Here is a 24,512-nt window from a genome sequence, read left to right as displayed (position 1 = left end):
GGAGGGGGTGGTGGTGATCCCAGGGATGCGTGCTCATGAATTTATTTATTTATTTTTAAAGAGATTTTATTTATTTATTTGACAGACAGAGATCACAAGCAGGCAGACAGGCAGACAGAGAGAGAGGGAAACAGGCTCCCTGCGGAGCAGAGAGCCCGATGCGGGGCTTGATCCCAGGACCCTGGGATCATGACCTGAGCCAAAGGCAGAGGCTTAACCCACTGAGCCACGAGGTTGCTCATGAATTTAAAGTCAGGCTAGTGGGGCACCTGGGTGAATCACTCAGTTAAGCACCTAACTTCCTTTTTTTCTAAATTTTATTAACATATTATGTATTTTTATCCCCAGGAGAACAGGTCTGTGAATCGCCAGGTTTACACACTTCACAGCACTCACCATAGCACGTGCCCTCCCCAATGTCCATCACCCCACCACCCTATCCCGACCCCCCGGCCCCCAGCAACCCTCAGTTTGTTTTGTGGCATTAAGAGTGTCTTATGGTTTGTCTCCCCTCGGATCCCATCTTATTTCATTTTTTCCTTCCTGACCCCTCAAATCCCCCACTCTGCCTCTCAACTTCCTCGTATCAGGGAGATCATATGATAGTTGTCTTTCTCCGATTGACTTATTTCACTAAGCATGATACCCTCCAGTTCCATCCACGTCACTGCAAATGGCAAGATTTCATTTCTTTTGATGGCTGCATAGTATTCCATTGTGTATATATACCACATCTTCTTTATCCATTCATCTGTTGATGGACATCTAGTTCTTTCCATAGTTTGGCTATTGTGGACATTACGCTATGGACATTCGGGTGCACGTGCCCCTTCGGATCACTATGTTTGTATCTTTAAGGCACCCGACTTTTGCTCAGATCCTGATCTCAGGGTTTGGGATCGAGCCCCTGGAATTGCCACACTCAGCAGGGAGTCAGTCTGTCCCTCTGCCCCTCCCCCCCCACTCCTGCATGCACACTTGCTCTCTCTTTCTCTCTTTCTCTGTCTCTTTCAAATAAATAAATAAATCTTTGGGGCACCTGGGTGGCTCGGTGGGTTAAGCCTCTGCCTTCCGCTCAGATCATGATCCCAGAGTTCCAAGATCGAGTCCCACATTGGAGTCCCAGCTCCACAGGGAATCTGCTTCTCCCTCTGACCTTCTCCCCTCTCAGGCTCTCTCTCACTCTCTGTCTCTCAAATAAATAAGTAAAATCTTAAAAAAAAAAAAAAAATGAAGTCAGACTAATCAGCAGGGGACTCCCCGAAACTCCATCATAAGAAATTACCTGAAACACTCAAAGAAAAGGCATTCTCCACCGCATTATTTATAACCACAGACATGAGAACAAGCCTGAATACCCAGAGACGATTGGTGAAACGAGGTGTTATATATACACTTAGCCATTTTAAAGTACTTTTATATAAAAAATATCCTTTATCAAATATTTGCAAAGCATATAGCTTAATAGCTACAGAGAGAGCGCTTTCTCCCCGAATCTTAAGAACCAGTATGAAAATGATAATCTTCCCAAAAAAAAGAGCAAAATATGGAAACATTACTCATTCCAGAAGAAATGCAAAAAGCCATTATACGTGAATGAAAAAACAACTCAACTTCTTTTCAAGGAGATGCAGTTCCGAAGAACAATGAAGTGTAATTGTTTTCCTATCAAGTGGCGCAGATTAAAGCTGGTAGGACTCCCGGCGTGGGGAGGAGCGTGGGGAGCAGTGAGCTGGGCGGCGGTGGGAACGGAAGGGTCGGGCTTCTCGGGAGCATGCTGGGCCACGGTACCCACAGCCCTGGTCGCGCCCCGGGTCTCTGCTAGTCCCGACCCGACATCTATGCCGTGGAAATGCCCAGAGACGTCAGCAAGGAGGTCAGCTCCGGGGCGTCCTTCTGGGAGGCCCCGCGCGGTGCGGACGCGCGGGGCAGACGCGCCGGGCTTTCCTGCCCCGCTGCGCGCCCCGCTGCCCGGGGCGGCTGGGACGAGCCGCTGGAAGGACGCGCTGTCACCGACAGAGTTTGCGAACCGAGGCGCTGCGCGGGGAGGCGCTCGTGCGCGTTCACGGAGACGCGAGACGGAGACCCTCGCGAGCGCCTGGCCGCGGCCGCGCGGCCCGGGACATCTAGAAAGAAACCAACGGTGCCCGCCCCGGGGGCTTGAGAAGGGAAGATTTTTCCCTCTTTCTGTTTACCCGCGTTTTCAGTCTCAACAGAGCGTTACAACTGGACACAAAACATTTTCTAAAAATAAACGGTCTCTTGGGCCGGCCGGGGGCGCGCGGGCAGGTGGGCGCGCGGCGGACACACCTGCTGCCCCCGGGCCCGCGCAGCCGCCTTGGCTCCCGGAGGTCCCGGCCCGGGCGGCGCTCTGGCGCCCTCAGGTGCCCGACCCGGGAAGTGCAAGGACGGGCTCCGGGCCAAGGGCCGGAAGGAGGCTCCCACCTCAGGCGGGCCGCTTCCTCCAGCGCACAGCCCTGGCCATGAGCATCCCTCTCCCGGAGGCCCCTGGCCGCAGCCCACGGGGCAGCAGGGTTCCCAGCGGGTCTTGCGAGGGCTTGTCCCCTCATCCACGCTGCTTTACCCGTCGGGGTCCCCGTCATCCCAGACTGCTCCCTGCAGCGGGACTCCCCTACCCCAGGGAGCAGACGCATGGCTCCTCCTTGTTCGGAGGGGACCCTGCGTCACAGGAGCGGGGTGGGAGGTGGCGGCTGCCGCCCCAGCTCTCGGATCCTGGGATCCTGGCCACCTACCCACTGTGCAGCCGTGGGCAGCTCAGAGACCCGGTTCCCAGCGGCAGAGGCCATAGTCCCTCTCAGACCAGGAGGGGCCACTGAAATAGGGCAGGGACACTTTGGAATCTATGATGGGCCAGAGAGAGGTTGCTTACCAGAGCTCACGCCCCATGGGCCCCCCACTCCCTCCTGGGGCTCCCGCTCTGCCTGAGACACCCCTTTGTCCCCGTGTGTGGCTTCCACTGGAGTGGAGTCTCCCTAAGGACTGTGCTGTCCCCAGCTGAGCACAAGCGGGGAGGAAGGTCAGGCCCTCCTGTGGGCTCTGCCTCTCTGAGGGACTTCCACGGGGGCACAGCCCCGCAAGGGGAGGGCACGGCTTCACCCGAAGCCGCTCGCACCAGCCACCAGAGGACCCAGGTGTGTGTCCGACGAGCTCCGGGGCCTCAGCCGGTCTCCCCCGGAGCAAGGGTGCGGCTGGGCAGCGGCTGGGCAGCAGCCAGTGCGAGGATGCGGGAGACCATGTGAGTTGTGTGTGTGTGCGTGTGTGTGTGTCTGGACACTCGGTGACGCCCATCGACAAAGACAGCACCACAGCAGGGGATAGAAACAACTAGTGTATTGACTGGCGGCAGAGAGAAGGGGTGCAGATGGGAAGCAGGGAGGCAAGGGGCTCTTTAGTGTTTGCCAAACCACTGACGCACACCCTCCACCCCCTCTCACCTTCCTCCTCTGGGATGGGGCCCCAGCTGGCTCCCACCCACTCTGGTACCCTCCCTCTCCCTCCTCCCCTGCACCCACTTGACCTCCAGAGCCCACACTTCCAGCTCCCACATGAGGCTCAAAGAACCTTTCTTTCCCCTTCTCCCACCTCATTCCCATCTCTTGTCTAAATAAAATACAGCAAAAGCAAGTGTAGCTGGTACTGGGCAGCACAAGTCACCCCGGGGCTGGGGCAGGGGTGGGGCTGGGGCGGGGCAGGCCGCGGAGCCTCAGCCTGGTATACTGGCAGGATGGGGGTGGCCAGGGTCCCGGCTCAGCCCTCCTCCCTCAGAGGCCGGCAGAGAAGACTCCACACCTGCTCTCAGGCACCATGTTCACGGGGTCCCCGGGGTGGGCGCAGCAGGCAGGGCAGAGCAGCAGAAAGTGGGCTCCATAAAAGCATCCCTTTCCCTTGGCTTCTGGAAGAAGCCCTCTTTGGTTTTAAGGCAGATAAAGAGTTTCCGGGAGGCAGGGAAAAGCAAGAGGAGATTGACATAGATGATTTTTTTTTTTTTGCTTGTGTTTTCCTTCCGTATAAAACCACTGTAGAAAATAACTTCTCTTAGAAAAAAAAAAAAAAATAGAAGAAAACCATAGGGGTATTTTTCTTTGGCTTCAAGCCCCGTCCCACGAGGTGCAGGGCGGGGGTGGGCGAGAGGTGGGGAGGAAGTGGGAGGCCTCCACCGCCGCCGGCCTGGCAGGTCCCAGATTACATGGTGCTGCAGTTCTGGGGGCTCTGAGAGAGAGGGGGGGAGGGGAGCGCTGTGAGCCGCAGCCCGTGCCCCTGCTCCCCGCCCCCGGCCCCGCCCCCGCCCTCCAGTCTGGGGCTCAGACGGGAGGGGCAGGGTGCAGGAGCCCACCGGCTAGGACCTTGGGCTGGGGGAGGAGGCTCCCACTCCCCCGGGCTGCGGAAGAGAAGGCCTCCCCCCCACAGGGCCCCCTTGTCCTAACCCTCAAGGACCCGCGGCCCCTGCCGGCAGGTGCGCGGGCGAAGCGGGGACTCACCTGGGTGCGGCGGCTGGAGTTGCCCAGGAGGTAGGAGCGGGTGACCAGGCTGTCCCCGAAGCTGCCACCCCCACTGCCCCCCACACTGCGGTAGCTGCGGGTGACCGTGACGCTGGACGCCGAGGAGCCGGACGAGATGGATCCGCCCACCGCGGCGCCCGAGCTGCCGGCGGAAGCCTTGTCTGCGGGCTGCCCGCACGTCCCGCACAGCACCGTGCGCGAGCGCAGGTTGTACTCGGCCGGGTCCCCCGAGCTGCTGCAGTGCGAGCCCTGAGGAGGAAGACAAGGCTCAGGCGGGACACGGCGAGCCCGGAATGTGCGCTCGGGCCCAGCCCCCGCTCTGCGCTCTGGCGCGCGCCCGGCCACCAGGCAGGAAGGCAGGCTCTGGGCTTGCGGGCCGGGGGAGGGCCCCTGCTGGGAGGAGGGGAAGCGGGGGGGGGGGGGGGGGGGGGGAGAGCAGAGGGTCAGGAAGGCCTGGGGACCGGGAACTGGAGCTGTGGCTGGACCCTGTCCCAGCCACTCGAAGCTTAGGAGGGGGAGAGAGTGAGCGAGCTTGTGGGGCAGCAGCCATGCAAAGTGAACGGGGTGGGAGTTGGGAAGAGAACATTCTTGCAGGAAGGAAAAACGGACGCGCATGCAACAGGAAGGGGGAAGAGAAAGGAAATGCGAACGACAGGAGTGGGGGAGAGAGGCAGGGCCAGGCTCCCCGCATCTGTCCTCCTGTCCCCTTCCTGGGAGACATATCCAGACCCCATCCGTCCGCTGCTCCCACGGGAATGCCCCACGGCTTCCCGCTCCCGTCCTTCCCAGCCGAGGGCACCCAGACACCTGGGCTCCCTGTTCAAGGTACAGGGAGGAGAGAAGAAAAGCCAGGGCAGCGTGTGAAGTTCCAAAACATTCTTTAATGAGAAGATTTTTGGCAAGGCGAGGCCTGGCGGGAGGCCCCGGCGTGGGCTCGGCCTCAGCGGCGGCCGCCACTCACATGGTGGTGATGTAGGAGGTCCTCTCCGTCCTCGTCCTCGTCGTCCTCGACCACAGTCACCGAGCGCACCAGCTTGCGCATGGCCACCTCCTGCCAGGGACGGCGCACCGGGCCAGGGGTTAGGGGGTCAGAGCCGGGGAGGGGCACGGGCGTCCTCACTCCCAGTGGCCCCCCTGCAGTCTGCCCTCCGTGGCGCTAGAGCGGAGGGACTTTCCTTCTCCAGAGGGACCCCGCAGGCTTGGGGGGGGGGGCGAAGGAGTGCGCTCCTGCCCTTATCCATCCCGGCTGTCGACCTTCCCTGCCTCAGGCCGTTGGTGGAGGCACCCCGGGTCTGCCCACTGGGCAGAGTCTGGGGCCCGGGGCTGACCCGGAGGGAGATAGGGCCCCTGGGGCTGGGTGCTGCTGGCTCCAGCTCTGGGGGAGGCTGGTCCAGCGGGAGGCCAGCCCGCAGCATACTCACTTCCCCAGTGGAGTTGATGAGGGCCGTGCGCAGGCTGTTCCCGCAGCCCCAAGTGTTCTGCGCCTTCCATACCAGGTCGGTAGGGGGGCTATGGGTGGCCCCGGCCCCTGCAGCCCAGATCTGGGGAGGCAGGGTTAGAGAAGGGGTCTCAGTCCAGCGTGCCCAGCCTCAGACGAGCCCCTCCCCACCCAAGGTCGCCCCAGGGGACCCTGCCACTCACCGTCACCACCTGCCCGGCCTTCAGGGTGAACTTCGGCGGGAAGCGGTAGGTCAGCAAGGGGTCATCTCCATTCTGGCGCTTGATCTGCCAATTGCCCATGGACTGGTCCTGCCGGGAAGGAAGGGAAGGGGAAGGTGGGGGAGGTGCGCTCGGGCTCTCCGGCCCACCTTGCTCCAGTGCCTGGGCTGGGCCCCACCAGGGAGAAGAGCGAGGTACCGGGCACGCTGGGGTTGAGCTTGCCCACCCAGGGTCCCGCAACCAGTGGAGGGACACCTGACCCTGGTCTGCCTCTGGGAGGGGCAGCCCCCCGTCCCAAGGCCATCCCTTCCTGCTGCAGCTCCTCCCTCCCGGAGCCCAGCCCGAGCCAGCCCGCAGGCCCACCTCGCTGGACTTGTTGCGCAGCCGCACGAACTTGCCGTCCTCGTCGACCTCCTCCACGGCCACGCGGCCGCTGGTGCGGGCGTGCTGGGAGAAGCTGCTGCTGCTGCGGCTCTCCGACGACTCCAGCTTGCGCTTCTTGGTGACGCTGCCGGTCCCCTGCGTCTGGGAGGAGTGGGAGGAGGCGCGGCCTCGGCTGCGCTGGGAGGTGGGGCTGGGGGACAGACGCAGCCTGGCAAGGGGACACAGAGGGGCCTGGTCAGCGCCGGCGGTGGGCCGCACACCCCCCCCTGCCCTGGGCTCCTCCCGACCCACCTCTCCTCCTCGCCCTCCAGGAGCTTGCGGTAGGCGTGGATCTCCATGTCCAGCGCCAGCTTGATGTCCAGCAGCTCCTGGTACTCGTCCAGCTGCTGCTGCATCCTCGCCCGCATCTCCGCCATCTCCCGCTCCTTCTCGGCCAGCAGCCGCCGGCTGGTGTCGCGCTCGCGGGCCAGCGAGTCCTCCAGGTCCCGTAGCTTCGCCTCCTTGGCCGCCAGCTGGGTGAGGGAGCCCGGGTCAGGGGAGCTCCCAGGCTCCGGGAGGGGGCTCCCCGAGGGAGGACAAGCAGTGCCCGACCCCCCCCCGCCCCTACCCCGGCTCTCCGGCCCCCCACCAGGGCCTGCTGGGGGCTCTCGCAGGCATGGCTGGCTGCCCCGAAACCTTCCCGGTATCGAACTGAAATCTCTCGTTCAGGGGCTGGAACCTGCTTCCTCCGGCCACAAACGCACAGCCGGCTGCAGCAAGGAGCCTCGCGGAGGGTGAGAGGCGCCTCCATTTTCAAAAGGGAAAACCAAGGGGCCCTTGGGGGGCTCAGCTGGTTAAGCGGCTGCCTTCAGCTCGGGTCATGAGCCTGGAGTCCCGGGATTGAGTCCCGCATCAGGCTCCCTGCTCGGTAGGGAGTCTGCTTCTCCCTCTGACCCTCCCCTCATGCTCGCTCTCTCTAATAAGTAAATAAAATCTTTAAAAAAAAAACAACCAAAAACAAGGGAAAACCAAGGCTCTGCGGAGCACAGGTCACACAGGCCAGACCAGGTCACGGACTCTGAATCCTAGGCTCCCAGTCAGGCTGGGGCCCCAGGGGCATACTGCGTCCCCCCTCCGCCCCTCGGGACGCTCCTTCCCCAGGGGGCACCTGTTTCTGCAGCTGGCTCAGCTGGGCGGACAGGCTGTCGATGCGGATGCGGGACTGCTGCAGCTCCTCGTGCGCGGCGCCCACCAGGTTGCTGTTCCTCTCCGCCGACTGCCTGGCGTTGTCCAGCTTCAGGGGAGAACACAGGGTCAGGCCGGGCAGAGGCTGAGGGAGCCGGGGTGGGGGTGGGGGGCTGCCCGGAGCGGGGGGAGCACCTTGGCAGAGTAGGTCTTCTCCAGCTCCTTCTTGTACTGCTCCACCTGGTCCTCGTGCTGGGCCCGCAGCTCCTGCAGGGCGTCCGCCAGCCGGCTCTCAAACTCCCGCTGCTTCCCGTTGTCGATCTCCACCAGCCGCGTCTCGTGGCGGCGCTTGGTCTCACGCAGCTCCTGGGAGCGACCCGAGATCAGAACCGGTCCTTGGAGGATGAGGCCCGGGGGGCCGAGCGCCCTGCCCGATCCTATGCCTGAGCACAGGCACTGTTGCCCGCCTTTCACCGGGGGTCTGGGTGCTGGACGCCCCCCCCACTAGCACAAGGCAGGCCGGCGGGCAAGGCCAGCACCCAGCGCAGTCCCAGCGCCGCCCCTGCGGCCCGCGGAGCCCGCGCCCACCTCGCTGTAGATGTTCTTCTGGAAGTCCAGCTCCTCCTTCAGGGTCTGCAGCCTGTTCTCAGCGTCCACGCGCCGTAGCATCTCGTCCTGGAGCTGCTTCTTGGCCTCGCCCAGCGCTGCCTCGAGCTGCAAGTAAGGGCGCAGAGGTCAGGGAGAGGGGCTGCAGAACACCGCGGCTGCACGGAAGCCGAGTGTCTGTCCGGCACACCCCTGCACGTGCGCAGAGACACTCCGGGGGACAGAGAGCCTCAGCTGTCACCGAGGTCACAGTGTCCCGTCACCCACAGAAATCGCTCTGGAGAGGTACTCACATCCCTCTCGGGCACAGCTCAGGAAGTACTCTAAAGGGGGGTGTCCAAAGTACAGAGGAGCATGGGGCAAAAAACCAAAGTGTGCCTGGGGGGTGGGGGGCACTGCCATGACCCCAGGGTGGGGAAGAGAGCCTGTGCCAAGGCCCGGGGGTGTGAGGGCACCTGAGTGCTGCAGGGTGGGGCTGGAGGTGGGAGGCCCGGAGGGCGATAGTCCAGCCCAGGCTTTGCAGTCAGCCTGCTGGACTCCCCCATTTGTCTGGCACAGTGCAGGGGCAGGGCCTAGGAGGGGACAGGGCCCACGATGGGAGCTGGGCAACTGATGCTGGTCGTGCCCATGCTCTGAGCGGAGGAGGCTGAGCCAGCCAGCTTCTTGGATTCTGTCCCTAGCCTGGGATAGGAGATGGGGGACAGCACGGATGGTGGGGGATGGTGGGGGGTTTTGAAAATCAGTACAACCAGACCCGCGCCTCCGTCCCGTCTGTGATGACCCCCACTACCGGCCGAGGCTCGGATGTCCAGAGGGACCACGGCTCTCTGACGGCACAGCCAGACCAGGAGGGATGGGGGCCAGGCACGATTCCTTGCAAAGTTACGTGGGCACGGCTGTGGGCTCCTTCATTTATGAACATAAATAGAACATAAGCTCTACGGCCGATGTGGGGCTCCACCTCGAGACCCCGAGATCTAGACTCGCACGCTCTAGCCCGAGCCGGCTGGGCGCCCGGCAATGGACTGTCTGGAGTCCCCGCTGCAGGATACCCGTGAGCAGAGGCGGCTGCGATACGGCAGGGAAGGGGGGCCGGGGGCCGGCAAGGGGAGTAGAGTGGCCTGCTCTCATCCCGGGGGCAGCGGGGGTCGCGGTGGCCCCGGAGGCCAGCCTCACCTTGGCCACCTGGCCCCGCAGGTCATGGAGCTCTCCCTCCAGCGTGCGCTTCTCGCTGAGCGCGGTGCTCAGGGCGGCCTCCTTGGAGTTAAGCAGAGCCTCCAGGTCCTTGAGCCGGGCCTGGGCGGCCATCAGGTCGCCCTCCTTCTTGGTGTTGCTAAGGAAGCAAGGGAAGAGTGGGCTTAGGAGGAGTCTGTGCCCCAGGAGAACCTGGCCGGGGGAGAGCTAGAAGTCACCTCCCAGAGGCCTGCCTGGCCGGCCCGTCTGTCCCAGGAAGTGCCAGGAGAGGGCATCCTTGCTCTCGGTCTGTTGGCATAGGCCTGCCCCTGGGGCTGGACTCCCACTTCCCCCAAGGTCCCCCAAACCCCCTTCCTGCTTCTCCACCCTTCCCATGACTCAGTGCTCAGGAACGTGCCTGGGGCCAAGGGCAAAACGCAATCCCAGGAGATGAATGCCTTTCCCTCTCTCTCCTCCCATTCCTTCCCAAAGAGACAGGGCCACCTTTGTCTCCTGCCTCTTCCCACACAGGACCTTAACCTTCTCCCTGACTCCACCCACTCTCCACCCGGCCAGGCCTCCCTCCCTGCAGGGGCCCAGACAGCCAGGCTCCCAGCCCGGGGGTCCATGCTTCCCTACTGCACCTCGGGCCCCAAAGGGATGGGTCACCTCTCCTGGCCCCTTTTACACACCAGGGACGGTCTGGTTAAAACTCAGGCAGGAGGACAGCAAAGCGTGGTACTGACCCTTCCCCTTCTCAGACCCAGTCTGGGTCCCCTGATCCGGGCCAAGCACTGGGTTCCCAGCCGCCCGCCCTCCAGGCCTTATCAGAGCAGGAGAGAATGCTAAGCCTGGTCCTTGGGCCGCACCCCTCAGCATCTGGCTCCAGATGTGGCCCCTGGGTCTCCAGGCCCATCTGGGCTCCAGCCTTGAACCCCCCTACCCCTCCAGCTGGGTGAAGCTTTAGCCAAGTAACCAGATCTCTTCCGGTCACCTCCCTCCCTTTCTGGGCCCCCAGTTGTGTTTTGCTAGAGAGTGAATCAGAGACACGGAGGGGTCCAAACCTCTGGGAAACCCAAGAACGTCCCAGCATCTGGTGAGAGAGAGCAGCAGCCCCAGGGCTGGAGGGAAGGAGCCCAGGGCCTGGGCCCAGCTGCCCTTATGGAACTCCTGTGTCCTGAGCCTGAGCCAGAGGACTGGAGGGGAAAGGAAAACCAAACGTGGGTGGGGGGGCCGGGGATTTCTGCCCTGGAAGGAAGAAGAGCGGCCCCGCCAACATTTTTCTCCTCCACAACAGCCGTTCGCTCCAAGAGACACACAGCCTTTCCCTGCGAGGCCGCGGGAGCCTTGAGGAAACTGCAGGGCGCGGCCCAGACTGGCCAAACCCCTGCCACTGGTCCAGGACCTTCCAAACGGAGTCACTGGTCTCTAGCAGGGCCCTACCAGGAGGGGGACACGGTGACACCCCGATGGGGCGGGGCAGGTGGACGCAAAGACCTAGAGACGGTGCCCCTGCGGGCGAGCTGGGCCCTGCAGCCCGCCACACCCCAGAACAAGCCCTTTGATGGGGCAGCGTCCATCTCCCGCCCAAAGAGGCCCGTCCGGGCCTGGAGGATGTCTCCCCTCCTCCGACTCAGCCAGAAAAGCTAAAAATAAAGTCAAAACCCAGCTCAGGTTTTGGCTGCCATCCGGCCCAGCCCCTGGCTGGGAACACAGCCCCAACTTTCCATGACTTCAGAACTTCTCCGAAGCTGAGCCTGCGGCAGGGGGAGGAACGAAGAAGAAACCGCCAGTGAAGTGAAGCCGGGCGGCCCCAGACGGCGGCTCCTGGGCCCGCTCCAGAGCCCCGCAGAGGCCTCTACAGCCGCGGCCGGAGGTGTTGCAGCCGCGCTGGGCCGAGAGGACTGGGAGGGGCTCGCCGGGGCTGCGCAGGCCCTGCTCTCAGCCAGGACACAAGTGAAGTGCAGAGGACCCAAGTGAAGGGCCTGCAGGCGGCGGTGGCCCAGGGCCGGGGTCACACTCAATCCCGCTGCGGGGGACCCCTGCCTTGGCTCCCAAGGCCTTCTGCGGGGATCACGCCTGCCCGCCGTGGCGCAGGGCCCAGGCTGAGGGCAGAGGGGCCGGTGGCTGCCCTCTGCCAGCGCACAGTCTGCGGGGCTCCCGGCGCCCACGGCTCCCGCGATGGCGGTGTGGGTACCAACGCTCCTCAGAGCAACGCCACGGCAGCGAGCAGGCCTGGGCGCCCGTCACGCAGTAGCCGCTGCTCTAAGGGTCCGTGCTCGCTCCCTTGGTCTGCACAGCGGCCCACTGGCTGGCGCCCTCCCCGTGTCAGTGAGGACACCGAGGCACGGAGGGTCACGTCCATGGGGCAGGGGCAGACCTGCAGCAGAGCCGCCCCTAGGACGGCCTCGGAGCAGCAAGGAGGCGATGAGCCTTTCTGTCCTGTCCTAGCGACCGCAGCGGGGAACCACTGGCAAAGAGGGAGGGGAGGGGGGCCCTGGCGGTTTCCTCCTGCCGGGTGGAGAGCCCCCATGTGTGGGACACTCACCCACAGCTCATGACTCAGCCCTCGGGTGCTGTGGCCGGGGAGCCTCACGCACACTCCAGGAGATGGCTGGGACGGTGCGGAGCCCAGCGCCTCGCCTGCCTAGACCCAGCCGGGACCCCCAAGCAGAGCCTGGCCAGGTGGTCAGGCCCTCAGGTGCCAGGGCCCCCGGGGCTGGTGGGGGGGCGGGGGGGGTGGCCCCTGCGGTGGGAAGGGCGGGAACGGGGCTGCAGGTGACTCATCCTGGGGGGACAATGCCGGGCAGGGGTCGGGAAATCCTCTAGCACTCACAGGGGAGACCCTGACTTTGCCCACGTCCGGCCCCAGCCCTCGTGTCCAGGTCCTTCAGGCGCGGGAGTGGCTGTGTCCCCGTGGGCTTGTGAGGCCAGCAGGGCCGGGCATCCTGCCTTTTCCCACAGCTGGCGGGTCCCTCGTCTGGAGAGAGACAGTGGGCTGGGGAGGGCAGCGAGCGGAGCGCTGGGGCGCGAGGCCGGGGGTCAGCAGGGGCCCGAGGTCTGCAGGGCGGAGGCCTCAGGGCAGGGAAGCTTGGCCGGGTGCTGGCCCGCCCACTGAGTCACCCTCCCCAGCCGGCTCTGATGCCAGATATGGAAGCCAGGCCGCCCAGGCCTGTTTGGGACCCGTTGCTAGGGACGACGTGCTAGGCCGGCCGGGGCCGGGGTGGGGGGGGGAGGCCCTCGTTTCCTCCCCCGGGGGCCTGAGGAAGATGCGAGGGGCCCCGAGATCCCAGGCCACCCTCAAACTAAGGGGGGGAGGGGCAGATGGACACGGGGTCCCTGAGGAGCTGCCCAGCCCTGCAGGGGCTCCCCGTCCCCTTGGGCCCCTCAGCTCACCCGCACGCAGAGTTCCCCATGGCTGGGCAACCCCAGGACAGGAGGGAGGGGAGGGGAGGGCAGGGTCTCTGAGCCCGACCGGGAACGGCGCCCCCTGTGGCAGGGCAGGGCAGGGCAGGGCGGGTGTGTGGGTCGCAGGCGGCTCTTCCCTTTCCTCCAGGGACTCCAGACCAGGGCCCAAGTCCACTTCCTGCCAGCGAGGGTGTCTCCCTGGCCACCCCCCAACTGTGTCCCGCCAGCTCCCCCCTTGCCATCTGTCCTTCCTTCCCTCTGTCCCTCCAAGCCCACCCCGCTACCGCCGGGCCTCAGCCCTGCCCTGGCGCTCTGGTGTCCCCCCCCACGTGCTCTGCTGCTGCTTTTCCCCCGGCTGACGGACGCTCTGGCCACTCACATCCGGGCTCTTCCCGTCTCTGCTGGACCGCCTGCAGGCCAGGCCTCCTCCTGGGCTAACCCCTGCGTGGTCACAGCTGGGGAAACCGAGCCCTGGACCAGGGAAGGCTTGCCCATGGGGTCACCTGAGGACACTCACAGCAGACGGGGACAGAACCCCCAAAATGCCAGTGGGGCGCACAGAGGGTGGCGCTCAGGCGCCCGGGAAGCAAGTCGGAGACGCGTGCCCCCCCGGCCTCCCCAAGGAGAGTCATGCCGTCCAAACGGTGTGCAAGGCCACGGGTTTGGACGGTCCCCACCACTGGGCCGCGGGTCAACCGCCGCTTTCTGGTAAGGGCAGGTTGTAGGAGACAGGCCATGTGGACCTCCAGGTACCAGGTACCAGCCCTCGGGGGCAGAGAGCCCTTCAGGAGCAGGACTGTGGGGGATGGGTGTTCCCGGCCCTGCCAGGCACCTCGCAGCCAGAGCGCACAGGTGGGCCCCTCGGGCTGGACCCCACCCGGGCCTCCCCACACAGGCGTGGGCACGGCTCTGCCTCCCCTCCCGGAGCCTCTCCTGGGGGTCACACCACCGCTTCTGCCCGGCTCCAGGCCCTCAGGTCCCTGTCCAGAGCCACGCGGCTCCAGCTGTCCCCCACCCTCGACAAAGCCAGGTGGTGACTCCGGGCGGGGGGCAGCAGGGACAGATACTGGCGCTGACGGGAAGGGCTGGGAGGCCTGGGGACGTGTTCAGACGCGACTCCGGCAGAGGCGCTGCGCCTGGCGGGGGGCCAGGCCTGAGTCACAGCTGCTGGGTATATCAACGTGGCATTGTACCGAGGCAGGAGGAGCCCGCGGCCGGAGGCTGGGCCCCCGGAGGCTGGGCCCCGGGGTCCTGCACGATAGGCGGCCGGCTTCCTGACCAACGGTTCTCTCAAGGTCCCTGCCCACTCCCCTTTCCTCCTTCTTGGCCTGTCTCTCCAGAAGTCCCTCCTGCCTCGTCACGGCAATGCACGGCTGAGGCCTGGGGATAGACCGAAAGAAGCAGGGGCGTGGGGAATGTCCAGGGGGAGGGGAAGGTCACCACCCACAGGGAGGGGCATTTAGGGGCTCCCCCACAAGAAGCTGACTCAGGAGTCCCTTCTTTAAGATACATTAACCCTCCTCCTGGTGGCTTCTGCTTATTAACCCCATGACAGCAAGAGGGGGCGGGAGCCACACCCCAAGATCAGGAAAGGAAGTGGGAGGACCTCGGAGTTCTGGTCCCACCACATTCCAGCTCCAGGTACCAGCTTAGAACCCCAAGAGAAGGGGGGCCCTGGAAATCCCCACCCCTGCCACCCCCCAGCAACCAGGCCCCTTGTTAGGAGGGTCTCTGGCTCCTCTGATCCAGCCCTAAAAGGACACCAGGGCTCTGTCCCCTCCCTTTGTCCCCCATGCTGGTCCCGTCCCCCGCCCTCTTGCTGCCACTGGGCAAGAACCTCCACAGTACCCCTCGAGAAGAGGCTACCCCAGCCCTTCCTTCTCTGACTGAGCAAGTTCAGGGTCTCCTGTCCACCCTCACGCTGCCCTCTACCGTGACTCAGCTCCTACATTGGGCCTGGGATCCCAGCCAGAACTAATCCCGGCTTCCTCTCCCACAAACGGACAGGGAGCACCCCCGCCCTGCCCCCCCTTCCCAAACCCTGTCCCCCTCTAAGTCCTCCTCACAGCCCGACCTCAGGTTGGGGGAGCCGGAGCGGGTGCGGGAAGGGAAGTGGGTGGGCAGCCCAAGGTCAGCTGCACGTCCGTCCGCCGGGGGACAGCGCGGCCCTTCCCGGGGAGTCCCTGCCAGCCCAGCACCGGCCCGTGGCCCTCAGCCCGTCCTGTATAACATGGCCCTTCCCACCGTCCTGGAAGCAGACGCGTGACCACGAAGTGTCCCTTCTTACCAGCAATAAAAACAAAGCCTAAACCGAGAGCGTAATGTCACAGCTGTGAACTGTTCCCACAAACCGACAGCAGAGAAGCGTGTCCGCGCTCTGCCTTCCACAGCTCGTGGGAAGCGCTTCTACTGAGAACAGCATTGGCTGTTAATCATGTCCACATTAAGTACGTTTGATTTTAACATTCACAGCTTATAACATTTACGGCTTGGTGTTTTGGAGGACTGTGTTCTCACGTTGTGGGTCACTGTGCTACTCTGGAACCGGAGGGATCTCTGAGACCTCCTGCTCTCACCCCTTTGTTCCACAGCAGGGGAAATCCAGAGAGGGATGGCGGCTGGCTCAAGGTCACACAGCAATGTGGCAGCAGGACCAAGCCTAGGGTAAAGGGCATCGAGGCCCAGGGCTGTTCCTGTTGCCTCGTGCCAGCTGTCATTTTGCTGGTGGCCACCTCGTTAAGGGAGAGGAGCCTCTGCAACCGCTCTCCGGACGAGAGCATCAGAGCTTGGCCAGAGTCTCTTCCAGGACCCTGGGGCTCCAGGAGGTGGGACTGGGGGGCACTGCCCTAGTGCTAGGCCTCTGAGCCACTCCAGGTACGGGGTCGCGGGAGGAGGGCGGGGGAGGGGGCAGAGGCCCAGCAGGGAGGTGAAGGCACGGCGGACCAGTTGTTCTCCCAGCTGTCCCTGGCTTCGGCCCTGACATTGAACTACTGAATCCCAGGGGAGGGAGGGAGGGGAGTACTGGGGGGGGGGCACAGCCCACACAAGGGCAAGCCTCAGAATGGAGACTGGGGCAGGGATCAGCCGGCCGATCACAGGAAGGCGCTCGGGAAGCCCGATGGGAGCTGCTGTCTCTTTTGTCTCTCTTGGGTTCCTCGCGCGGTGCTCGGTCCGAGAGCTTAGCTGCCCCTTCACTGCCTCAAAGCAGAATGTAGACTTCAGGGACGGGGCGGGGGGCCAGCAAGAGAGAACACGGACGCTCCCTCTGGTGAGGACAGGGGCCCAGGTTTCCTCAAAGGCCTCCGTCCCTGTTGCCTTCTGTCTCTGCCAGAGGCACGGCATCCTTCAGCCAAGTGGCCACTTCCTGGGCCAAGTCCCAAGACAGGAATCCCAGGCCTTCCAGAGCTCTGTCTTAGGGTCCCCGGCCTGGCAGGGTCTTGGGTCTCTCCAGGTACAGGGCAGAGCAAAGGCTGGGTACCAGCAGACCCTGGCAGGACAGGACACCATGACGGGGTCGCTGGCCCTGCTGGTCTCAGAGTGCCATCTGCAGATGGTGGGAGTGAGCCTCGTCCACCCCCTACACCCCGCCCTCCGGACCCTGCCCTGTCCTCTAAGCCAGAGAAGTGGGCTCCGTGGCACAGGCCCTGCGCTGGAACTCCAGAGGCCTGTGCTCAAGTCCTGAACTGTGTGACCAGACAAGCCTCTGCCCCTCTCTGCTCCACTGAGCACTGGGACCGGCCTGGGCCTCCGCTTCCCTGCCCAGCCTCCTGGGGCGGCACTGAAGCAGATAATACAGGAAGTTGTCAAACACCCAGCCTTGTCCTGGGGGAAGAAGAGCTTCTGCTTTGCGGGCCCAGGATCTCCCCACTTCTGAATCAGCCTTCCTCCGCTTCCACGTAGAAGGCGCAGACCTCAGCCCTGTGCTGCGGCCTGCAGCCCCAGACCTGGACTCCGGTCTGCACCCACCTGTGGCTCCGCGCCCCCGCTGGGGCCCTGGCCCTAGACCTCCAGCAGGGGTCCCAGGATGCCACGGGGAGAGTATGGGCGTTCGCGCCCCCCTCCCTTTAAGACATCTGCTGTCTCCACCCTGTGTCCCGCAGTCTCTTCTAAAGCCACCAGGCTGGAAGGGAGGGGGACAGCATCTGAGTCAGCCGCCCAGCTGTCCTGCTGGGTTGGGGCCCAGCTCTCAGCCTGGACCCCAGGAGGGTTTTCCCTGGTGCTTTCGGCGCCCCATACTCCCGTGCTTAGTTGTGCAAACACGTGAGACTCCAGAAGAGACAGAATGTGGGGGGGGGTTGCTGGGGAGGGGGCGCCGGGGTGCTTGCTTCCGCTTGGAGCCCATTACCCAGCCCAACCAGAGGGCGACCCAAAGCCCTGGGTGTGGTCAAGGTACCGCCAGGGATTGCCGCGGAACCTTACAGACAGCTCCGCGCCGGAACCTTACACACAGCTCCGTGCCGGAACCAGACGCCTGGCCCTGACCTCTGCGCTCTCATTAAACATTAAACCAGACAACACCTCGCTAGGCTTTCGTGGGAGGAGTGACAGCAATGTCCTCCTTTCTCTCCCCAGTTCTTCATTCTACTCTTCTCCGACTTCACCCTGGACACAGCCGACACAGAGACAAGCAACGAATCCAGTCTTCTCCACTGGGGACAGAGACGGGGACAGGCACCCCGAGTGGAGGCTCCATCTCCACCTGCCTCCCAGCAGCCCGAGATCAGGTGTGCCAACCCACCCCTCACTTCCGGAAGTCCAGCCTCCCCAGCCAGGATCGGAGGGGGAGAAGGCCGACGGCTAAATATAACCAGGGCACACACCGCCCCCGCCCCTGCCCCACGTGCATGCACACCCGCCTGGTGTCCCAAGCTTGGACAGCTGCACGGGGAGGCTGGGGAGGCTGGGGAGACAGCCTGGCGTGGCTGGGTTAGCACGCGATGGCTGACCACTCATCCTGTCTCCCGATCACTGTCGCCCCACCGAACACCCACTGAGAATGCCCTCCGTGGGAACGCGCAGCGGCAGAATAATCTACCACACTGATGCTCTGGGCCACCCCCCAGCTTGCCTCCCATCTGTCCCGCTCCCTCAGCTGTTCAGGTCACTACTGCAAAAAGATGGGAGTGGCCTCTGTCAACAATGCCCCCCGGTGAGAGGACCTGTGTGCGGGCAGAGTTCCCACCCAGTCTTCTGGAGGGGACGGACCTGCCACGCCCATGGGGCCAGGGGCCCGGCAGAGGAAGGGCCAAGAGAAGGGCAGAGATCCGGATCTCCGGATCCAGAGCGGCTCAGAGGAGAGCCAGAGTTTGAAGACGACTGAAAGGCAGGGAAAGAAGGGAAGTCAAGCCGTGGCCCCCCACTGCCCACCCCCAAGGATCTCAAGCACCTTCAGCATTCCTTGGCTTGGAAAAAAGGGGAACGGAGAGGAGGAAAGTAAATTCTTGGGGCCTAGGGAAAGAGGGCCTAAACTTCCAGGCTCCAAAGGCTTTTGAGAAAAGAGGGTGGAGTCAAGTAGGGTGGGGTAGGGTGCGGCTGGGATGGGTGAGGTAGGAGGGGCTTGAAGCGCCCAACGGCTGCATTTCAAAAATGTCCCCCTATTCCAGCAGTTCCATAAGGCAAAGATCAAAACACAGTCAGTGGCTGAGCGGACATGGCACAGCAAAGACTGCTCGGTGGGGCCGGGAAATGAGAGTGGGGAGAGGCAGGGAGGAGCAGGGCCCTCCCAGCGTCAGACGCCAGGCAGAAGGCCAAGGCCGGTGCACCAGACCTGGGCACAGGCAACACAACTTCCTGAGCCGGGAGCGAGCCGGAGCTTCTGCCCTCTGTCTCCCTCCCTCTCCTGCATTCCTGGGCCAAGCAGGCCAAGGGCTGTGGGAGCTGCGGGGGAGCAGCACTCCGGGGCCCTCTGGAGGGCCTGTCAGAGCCCAGAGAAGGTCCCAGACACCGAGCGGAGTGGGGGGAAAGCTTCCCAACTCTTTGAACCCTGGAAAGAGTTGTGCCAAGGGGGTCACCTCCATGTTCCTGCCCAGCTAACCTCTCTCCAGCCCCACTGGACGGCTGCCAGCGGGGTGCTCCGTCTTAATGGGCACCAGGTGTCCAGACACAGGCTGGGCACAGCTGGCACAGTGCCAAGCCAAACAAGAAAGTTCTAACAGGACCCTTTCACCCACTCCAGTGTGTCCTGAGAGCCCAGATTTCTTAGAACGGGCAGCGCCCCTGGCTCCCGACTGCCTGCAAGCCCCGCCCGGACAGAGTTGTGGCCTGCCATCAGCCCCCACTTGGCCCCGATGTCCCCACCATTCCCTAGACACCCGCCCTCTGCCAGAGACCCCTCCCTTCTCTGTCCTGTCTTGACAATTTCCCTTGGCACTGCCAGTCACCCGCCGGGGCAGTTCCGGGGAGGGAGGGGACTATAAGGCCAAGTTTATCGGCCGGCCGCAGGCTGCAGTCCGCCGGCTGGAGTCCGCCGGGGGCAACTGCCCGCCCACCCTCTCCGTGCCCGCCCGCGCGCCACCTGCGCGCACTCACCGCGCTTTGAGCTCCTTGAACTCCTCGCGCACTTTGCTCAGCTCCAGCTGCAGGCGGGCGCGCTCCTTGGCCACTGAGTCGAGGGTCTTACGGGCATCCCCAAGCTCGGCCTCGTAGGCGGCCTTGATACCGGACACCTCGCGGCTGACCACCTCCTCGGACTCGGTGATGCGAAGGCGCAGGCCGGCGTTCTCCGTCTCCAGCGAGCGCACCCGGTCGATGTAGACCGCCAGGCGGTCGTTGAGCTCCTGCAGGTCCTCCTTCTCCTGCAGCCGGGTGATGCGGGTGGGCGACAGCGGGGTGGAGCCGGCCTGCGCCCCGCTGCGGGTGGCGCGCCGCTGGGACGGGGTCTCCATGGCCGGCAGGGTGGCAGCGCTGCCCGCAGGCAGAGGTCCCGGGAAGGGCGCGGGGCTCGGGCCGAAGGGCAGAGACTGCTCGGGGTCGGAGCGCGCGGGCCGGCGGGCTCCTGGCAGGCGTGGGGTCTGGGCCGGGCGCTGTCGGACCTCGGGACCTGGGTGCGCGGCTGTGGCTGCGGCGCTCCCGCGGACACTCTGAGTCACCGACGCCGGGCACGGGCTCTAATAGGTCTAGGGAGTGGGAGGAGGGGCCGCCGCTCTTAAAGGGGCCGCACAGCCGCCTCGGGAGGCGAGGGGGCGGCGCGCAGGGGCGAGGACCGCGGGGCGCGGCGGCGTGGGCTCCACCCCCGCCCGCGCACCCGCTCGGCCCCGCGCTCCTCGCGTCTCGAGTCCGCCTGCTCTCAGGGCTCCCTCCCAGCCGCAAGCTTGCCCCCACCGGCTCGGGCCTTCCCGGTGGAAGACCCAGCTACAGGCGGAGAGTGGGTGGGCAAAGGGCAGGAGGAAAAGAGAAAGCGGGTGGAAGGCGCGGGAGGGCGTCGGGGAGGCCAATCCAGGAAAGGTGGGGGAGGGCTGAGCCTGGTGCCCATCGGGGTGACTCACTCTCCTTCCACCGCTGGCTCCCTCCCCATAGTAATAGTGAGTCACCCCTACCCCCCTCCACACGTGGGCAGCCCATTCAACGCAGCATCTCAGTGCGCCAGGGTGGGGTGGGGAGGGAATGCCCGGCTCCCTGGGGAGCTGGGCTGCAGGGAAGTTGTGGATCCTGAGTTCCTTTAACCCTCAATTTTGGGGGCAGGGGCCAGAAGTTCGGGGACCCTCTTTTCCTATCTTCTGCCCCATCTTCGTTCTTCAAAGCCAAGCATTGGGTCCTGACCCCAGCACCAAGCTGCAGGCCCCCGCAGATAGCCAGGAGGAGGACGCAGGCACTTGCACCCCTCCCTTGCCCCCTTCTTCAGACCCAAGTGACTGGGAAAAGAGGCTGCGGAGGTCCTTCCCCCCTTCAGTCCCTTTCTACTCCTTCTACCCCACCCTGCCAACTGCAAGACTGTACTTATTTTAATGGATAATTTAAAACAGATACCCGAGCTGTGCGTGCACTCATCACGTTGCCGGGACACCCGGTCCCAGATTCCTGTGGTTCCCAGAGGGGCCTGGAAGGGGGAGCAGGCAGGGGCTGGACAGCCAGTGGTGGGTCTCTGTCCTGGTTTCAGCCAGAGAGGCGGTGTTGGGGGGGCTGGGACAGCAGAGACCCCACAGCCCTCCAGCTGCACTTATCACTACATACCTCCCTGGCCAGGTCGGCTTTGCCAGTGATCACCCAGGGGACATCCCCAGGTGTCCCCACCCCAGGCCTCACCGAGGACTCCTCTGCTCAGCCTCTGCTCAGCCTCGGCCTCAGGCCTCAGCTCCCAATCCTGGCCCTGGCCCCACCCACCACCCCTCCCTCTCTAACCCATCATTCATTCTCTGCTCACAGGGCCTCAGAATGATGGGAACCTGCCCTCAAGAACTCATGATAAAGGGATTTCCAAACCTTGGCCTTGAGTCCCCAAGTCACTCCTCTCTAAGAGGCAGCAGGGCCCAGGCTCCAGAACCCACATGAGTTCACATCCTGCCCCTGTGCCTCCCATGACTTCTGCTCTGGTGAAGAACCCAGAAAACTCAATTATGCTGCTAAGGCCTAAAGCTCCAGGACATCAGGGTTTCTGTAACAGGAAGGCAAGCACAGCAGAGAAGGCCTCTTCCCTGGGTTCTGGAGCCCAGCCTCAGAGGACACAGCAGTTGGAGTGGGCTTAGGATGGGGACTCTAAGTATTTATGGAGGGGAGCCGTGGAGGGGATGCTTGAGTTCCCATCTCTGTGCTGGTGACCGGCAACGTGGTGAGCATCCAGGACACACCCAAGCAAGGGATCCAGGACACAGCGAGCCCCCAAGCAGACCTCTCCCCCAGGGCGTGGCCCCCACCCTCAGCTTCCCAGACAAAACAAAAAGTCTTGTTCTGCTTCTCCCTCTTCTGTTCCCCAAACTAGGAGCGGAGGCGGGGTGGGTTAGCCAGTGAAACGTGAGGGACAGGGCTCATGCTGTTCCCACTGCCTCAGCCCCCCTGGCACTGGGCCCCCCCTGCCCCACCCAGTCCCAGCTTCCCTTCCTGGCCAGGGAAGCAAAACCACACTTAACCCTTCCTATCCCAGACCTCCTCATCTTTGTGGAAAAGAGGCAGGAGAAAGGAGGGGCGTGGAATCTTAGCCCAGATTTCACCGTAGGCTCTTTCCGAAGGGTCTCCCCTCCCTTACCACCAGCACTGAAAGCCTCAATCCTAAATCCCAACTTCAAAGTGGGCCTCCTCGATCCCAAATATTCGACCCTAATTCCCATGCCATCGGTCTGCTCTTGCCCAGACTAGGCCACAGATCCCCAGTCCCAGAAACAGCAGCAGGAGAAAACAGGAGGCCAGGACCAGAAGAGGGAACCTGACCCGGGGTGGGGACCAGGTTCCTGTCCTGCCTCTCCCTCCTCACTGCGCAGTGACCCATCTGCTACTGGATTCTCAGGGCCTCCGTTCCTCACCTGCAGCCTGGGCAAGGCTACTACTGTGTCGGCCCTCCACGGGACTGCCCACTGGTGGGGAGATCAAGGGAGAGGCACAAGCAAGCGCAGCGGCTGCGGAACGGCAGAGGACTCTGGACTGGATAGTGAATTCCCGATGGAAGCCAGAGGCCCGAGAGCTGGAGCATCAGTGAGCATTATCAGAATACAGGGGTGAGTCCAAGGCATGGCCGGGGCAGTTGAAGTGGCACTTGTCTTAAGGAACAGTGACCCCGGAGAAGGGCGCAAGGCATGCCGTGCCTCCCTTCCTCCATGAGCCTTCCTCCCAAAAGTGCTTGAGAGACAGGAGGGACCAAGTCTCGGTCATCTGCGTCCCTAACACCTGCTCTGTTCCTAACACGCGGCTCACAGGAGGCGCTCAGGGTTTCTTACCTGCGCTGAGTGTGCCTGGCCTTGCTCTCAGGGCTGGGACTCTGGCCTCCCTTTCCTGGTCTACAAAACAAGGACGCTGCAGTGATTAAGTGATATGCACTTGGGGGCACCTGGCTGGCTCGGTGGTCAGTAGAGCACGTCACTTGATCTCGGGCTCATGAGTTCGAGCCCCACCTTGGGTGCAGAGATTACTTAGATATTTAAATACACACACAGTGAGACGATGCCCGACAGTGACACTTTTCCACTCAAGTTCACCGTTGCACGTTCTCACACGCGTTCTCAGCTTGGTCCACAGAACCCCCTCGCGGCTGGAGACGCTCACTTTCCCAAAGGTGAGGCTCACTTTCCCAAAACTAGATTTTAAGTAATAGGCTGAGCTCGGAGCCTGGACCAAGCCACCTGAGCCAAATCCAGGACACGCCTCACTCTCATGCCACTTCGGTGGAAGGCTTGGGAGGTGCTGGGGTGGCCCGGTGCCTGAGAGGAAGCCTGGGCAAGGGTGCCAAAGGAGCGGGTCCCAGACGCAAGAACTCAGGAGTGTGGGGCAGGTGGGGTGCAGAGGCAGAGGCCTGCTCCGGGGATGGGCCGTGAGGGGACAGGGCTGAGGTCAAGGGCAGTGGGGAGGCACTGAGAGGGGAAGAGGCTGAGGAGGCCCTGGCCGGGACAACAGGGAAGCTGGAGGGAGCAGGGGGGGACCCGGACCAGCAGGGATTCCAGAAGCTAATGATGACTGATGAGTGGGGCAGGGAGTATGTGGAGGGCCTAACTCTAACCTTGGTGAGCCCCCACCGTAGCTCCGCAGGCTGGAGACTAGAAACAGCCATGTTTTACAGAGGAGGAAACCGAAGCCTGGAAAGTTAAATTCTTCATTTAAGGCGGGGCCTCCGGGCTCCGGCACTCCTTTGGGGCTGGAGATTTCTTTGTTATGGAGGGAGGTTCCCGGCCTCTACCCACTAAATGCCGGGAGCACCACCGCGACGCGACTAGCTGGGCCAATCAAAAAGGCCTTCAGATGTTGCCAAACCTTCTTCCGCGAGGCAAAAGCTCTTCCTGCTGAGAACCACCTGCCCAAGGTCCTGTGGTTAGTGAGTAGCAGAACTGGAATTCTGACACAGGTTGGCCTGACTCTGGAAGACACGATCTTGCCATTAGACTATCAGCACAGACAGGTGGAGGGGAGAGGAGGCTTCACCCGGGGCCCAGGCCACTGGGGAGGCAGTTGTGCTCCCCCCACAGCAGTGGGAAGGACTGGCTCCTTGGAGGAGGGTCAAGGGACTGGTGTAGGGTGGGGGAGTGATTTGGGGACTCAAGGCCAAGGTCTGGAAATCCCTTTATAGTGAGTCCTTGAGGGCAGGTGCCCATCATTCATCCTCTGCTCTTGGGGCCTGGTACTCAACAGGTGCTGAGTTGCTGAGTGAGTCGCGCACAGATGATCAGTGCGACCTTGAGGAAGGAAGGCCGTACCTGTTCCTGTTCTTTAAGCGTCTGCCGGCACCGGGCTCTGGGCTGGGGGCCGCGTGGAGGGGCTCCCACTTACTCTCCCCCCACAGCCTAATGAGGCCCTGAGCCAGACCCCAGCCAGTCTTCCCTCACGGCTCCAGCCAGCCCAAAGGGGTGGCAGATAATGGGGTAGAGAGCCAACCCCTCACCCTCACACCCAGGCAAGGTCTCCCCCTGACAAGATCGCCATCTTAACCTTCTCTAAGCTTCCTTGAGGGGCCCAGAGCGAGCA

The 24,512-nt window shown here is 63.4% G+C and overlaps 1 protein-coding gene across 1 annotated transcript; it reads right to left on the bottom strand.

The window, feature by feature from the left end:
• Window positions 1-3,336: 3,336 nt before the first annotated feature.
• On the bottom strand, window positions 3,337-22,825 carry LMNA (lamin A/C). The gene is made up of 13 exons (XM_045982649.1): window positions 22,778-22,825; window positions 19,443-20,029; window positions 9,510-9,666; window positions 8,316-8,441; window positions 7,923-8,093; window positions 7,711-7,836; window positions 6,855-7,075; window positions 6,543-6,771; window positions 6,162-6,269; window positions 5,942-6,061; window positions 5,482-5,571; window positions 4,500-4,769; window positions 3,337-4,230 (listed from the first exon to the last, which is right to left on the bottom strand). Exons 2-13 carry the CDS (start codon window positions 19,796-19,798, stop codon window positions 4,204-4,206), a joined length of 2,001 nt encoding a protein of 666 aa, XP_045838605.1. The 5' UTR covers window positions 19,799-20,029; window positions 22,778-22,825; the 3' UTR covers window positions 3,337-4,203.
• Window positions 22,826-24,512: the final 1,687 nt, after the last annotated feature.

Source organism: Meles meles, chromosome 17, assembly GCF_922984935.1.
Source record: "Meles meles chromosome 17, mMelMel3.1 paternal haplotype, whole genome shotgun sequence".
Classification (NCBI taxonomy): Eukaryota; Metazoa; Chordata; class Mammalia; order Carnivora; family Mustelidae; genus Meles; species Meles meles.
Note: the sequence above shows the minus strand (reverse complement) of the source record. Positions and strands in the feature narration are given on the sequence as shown.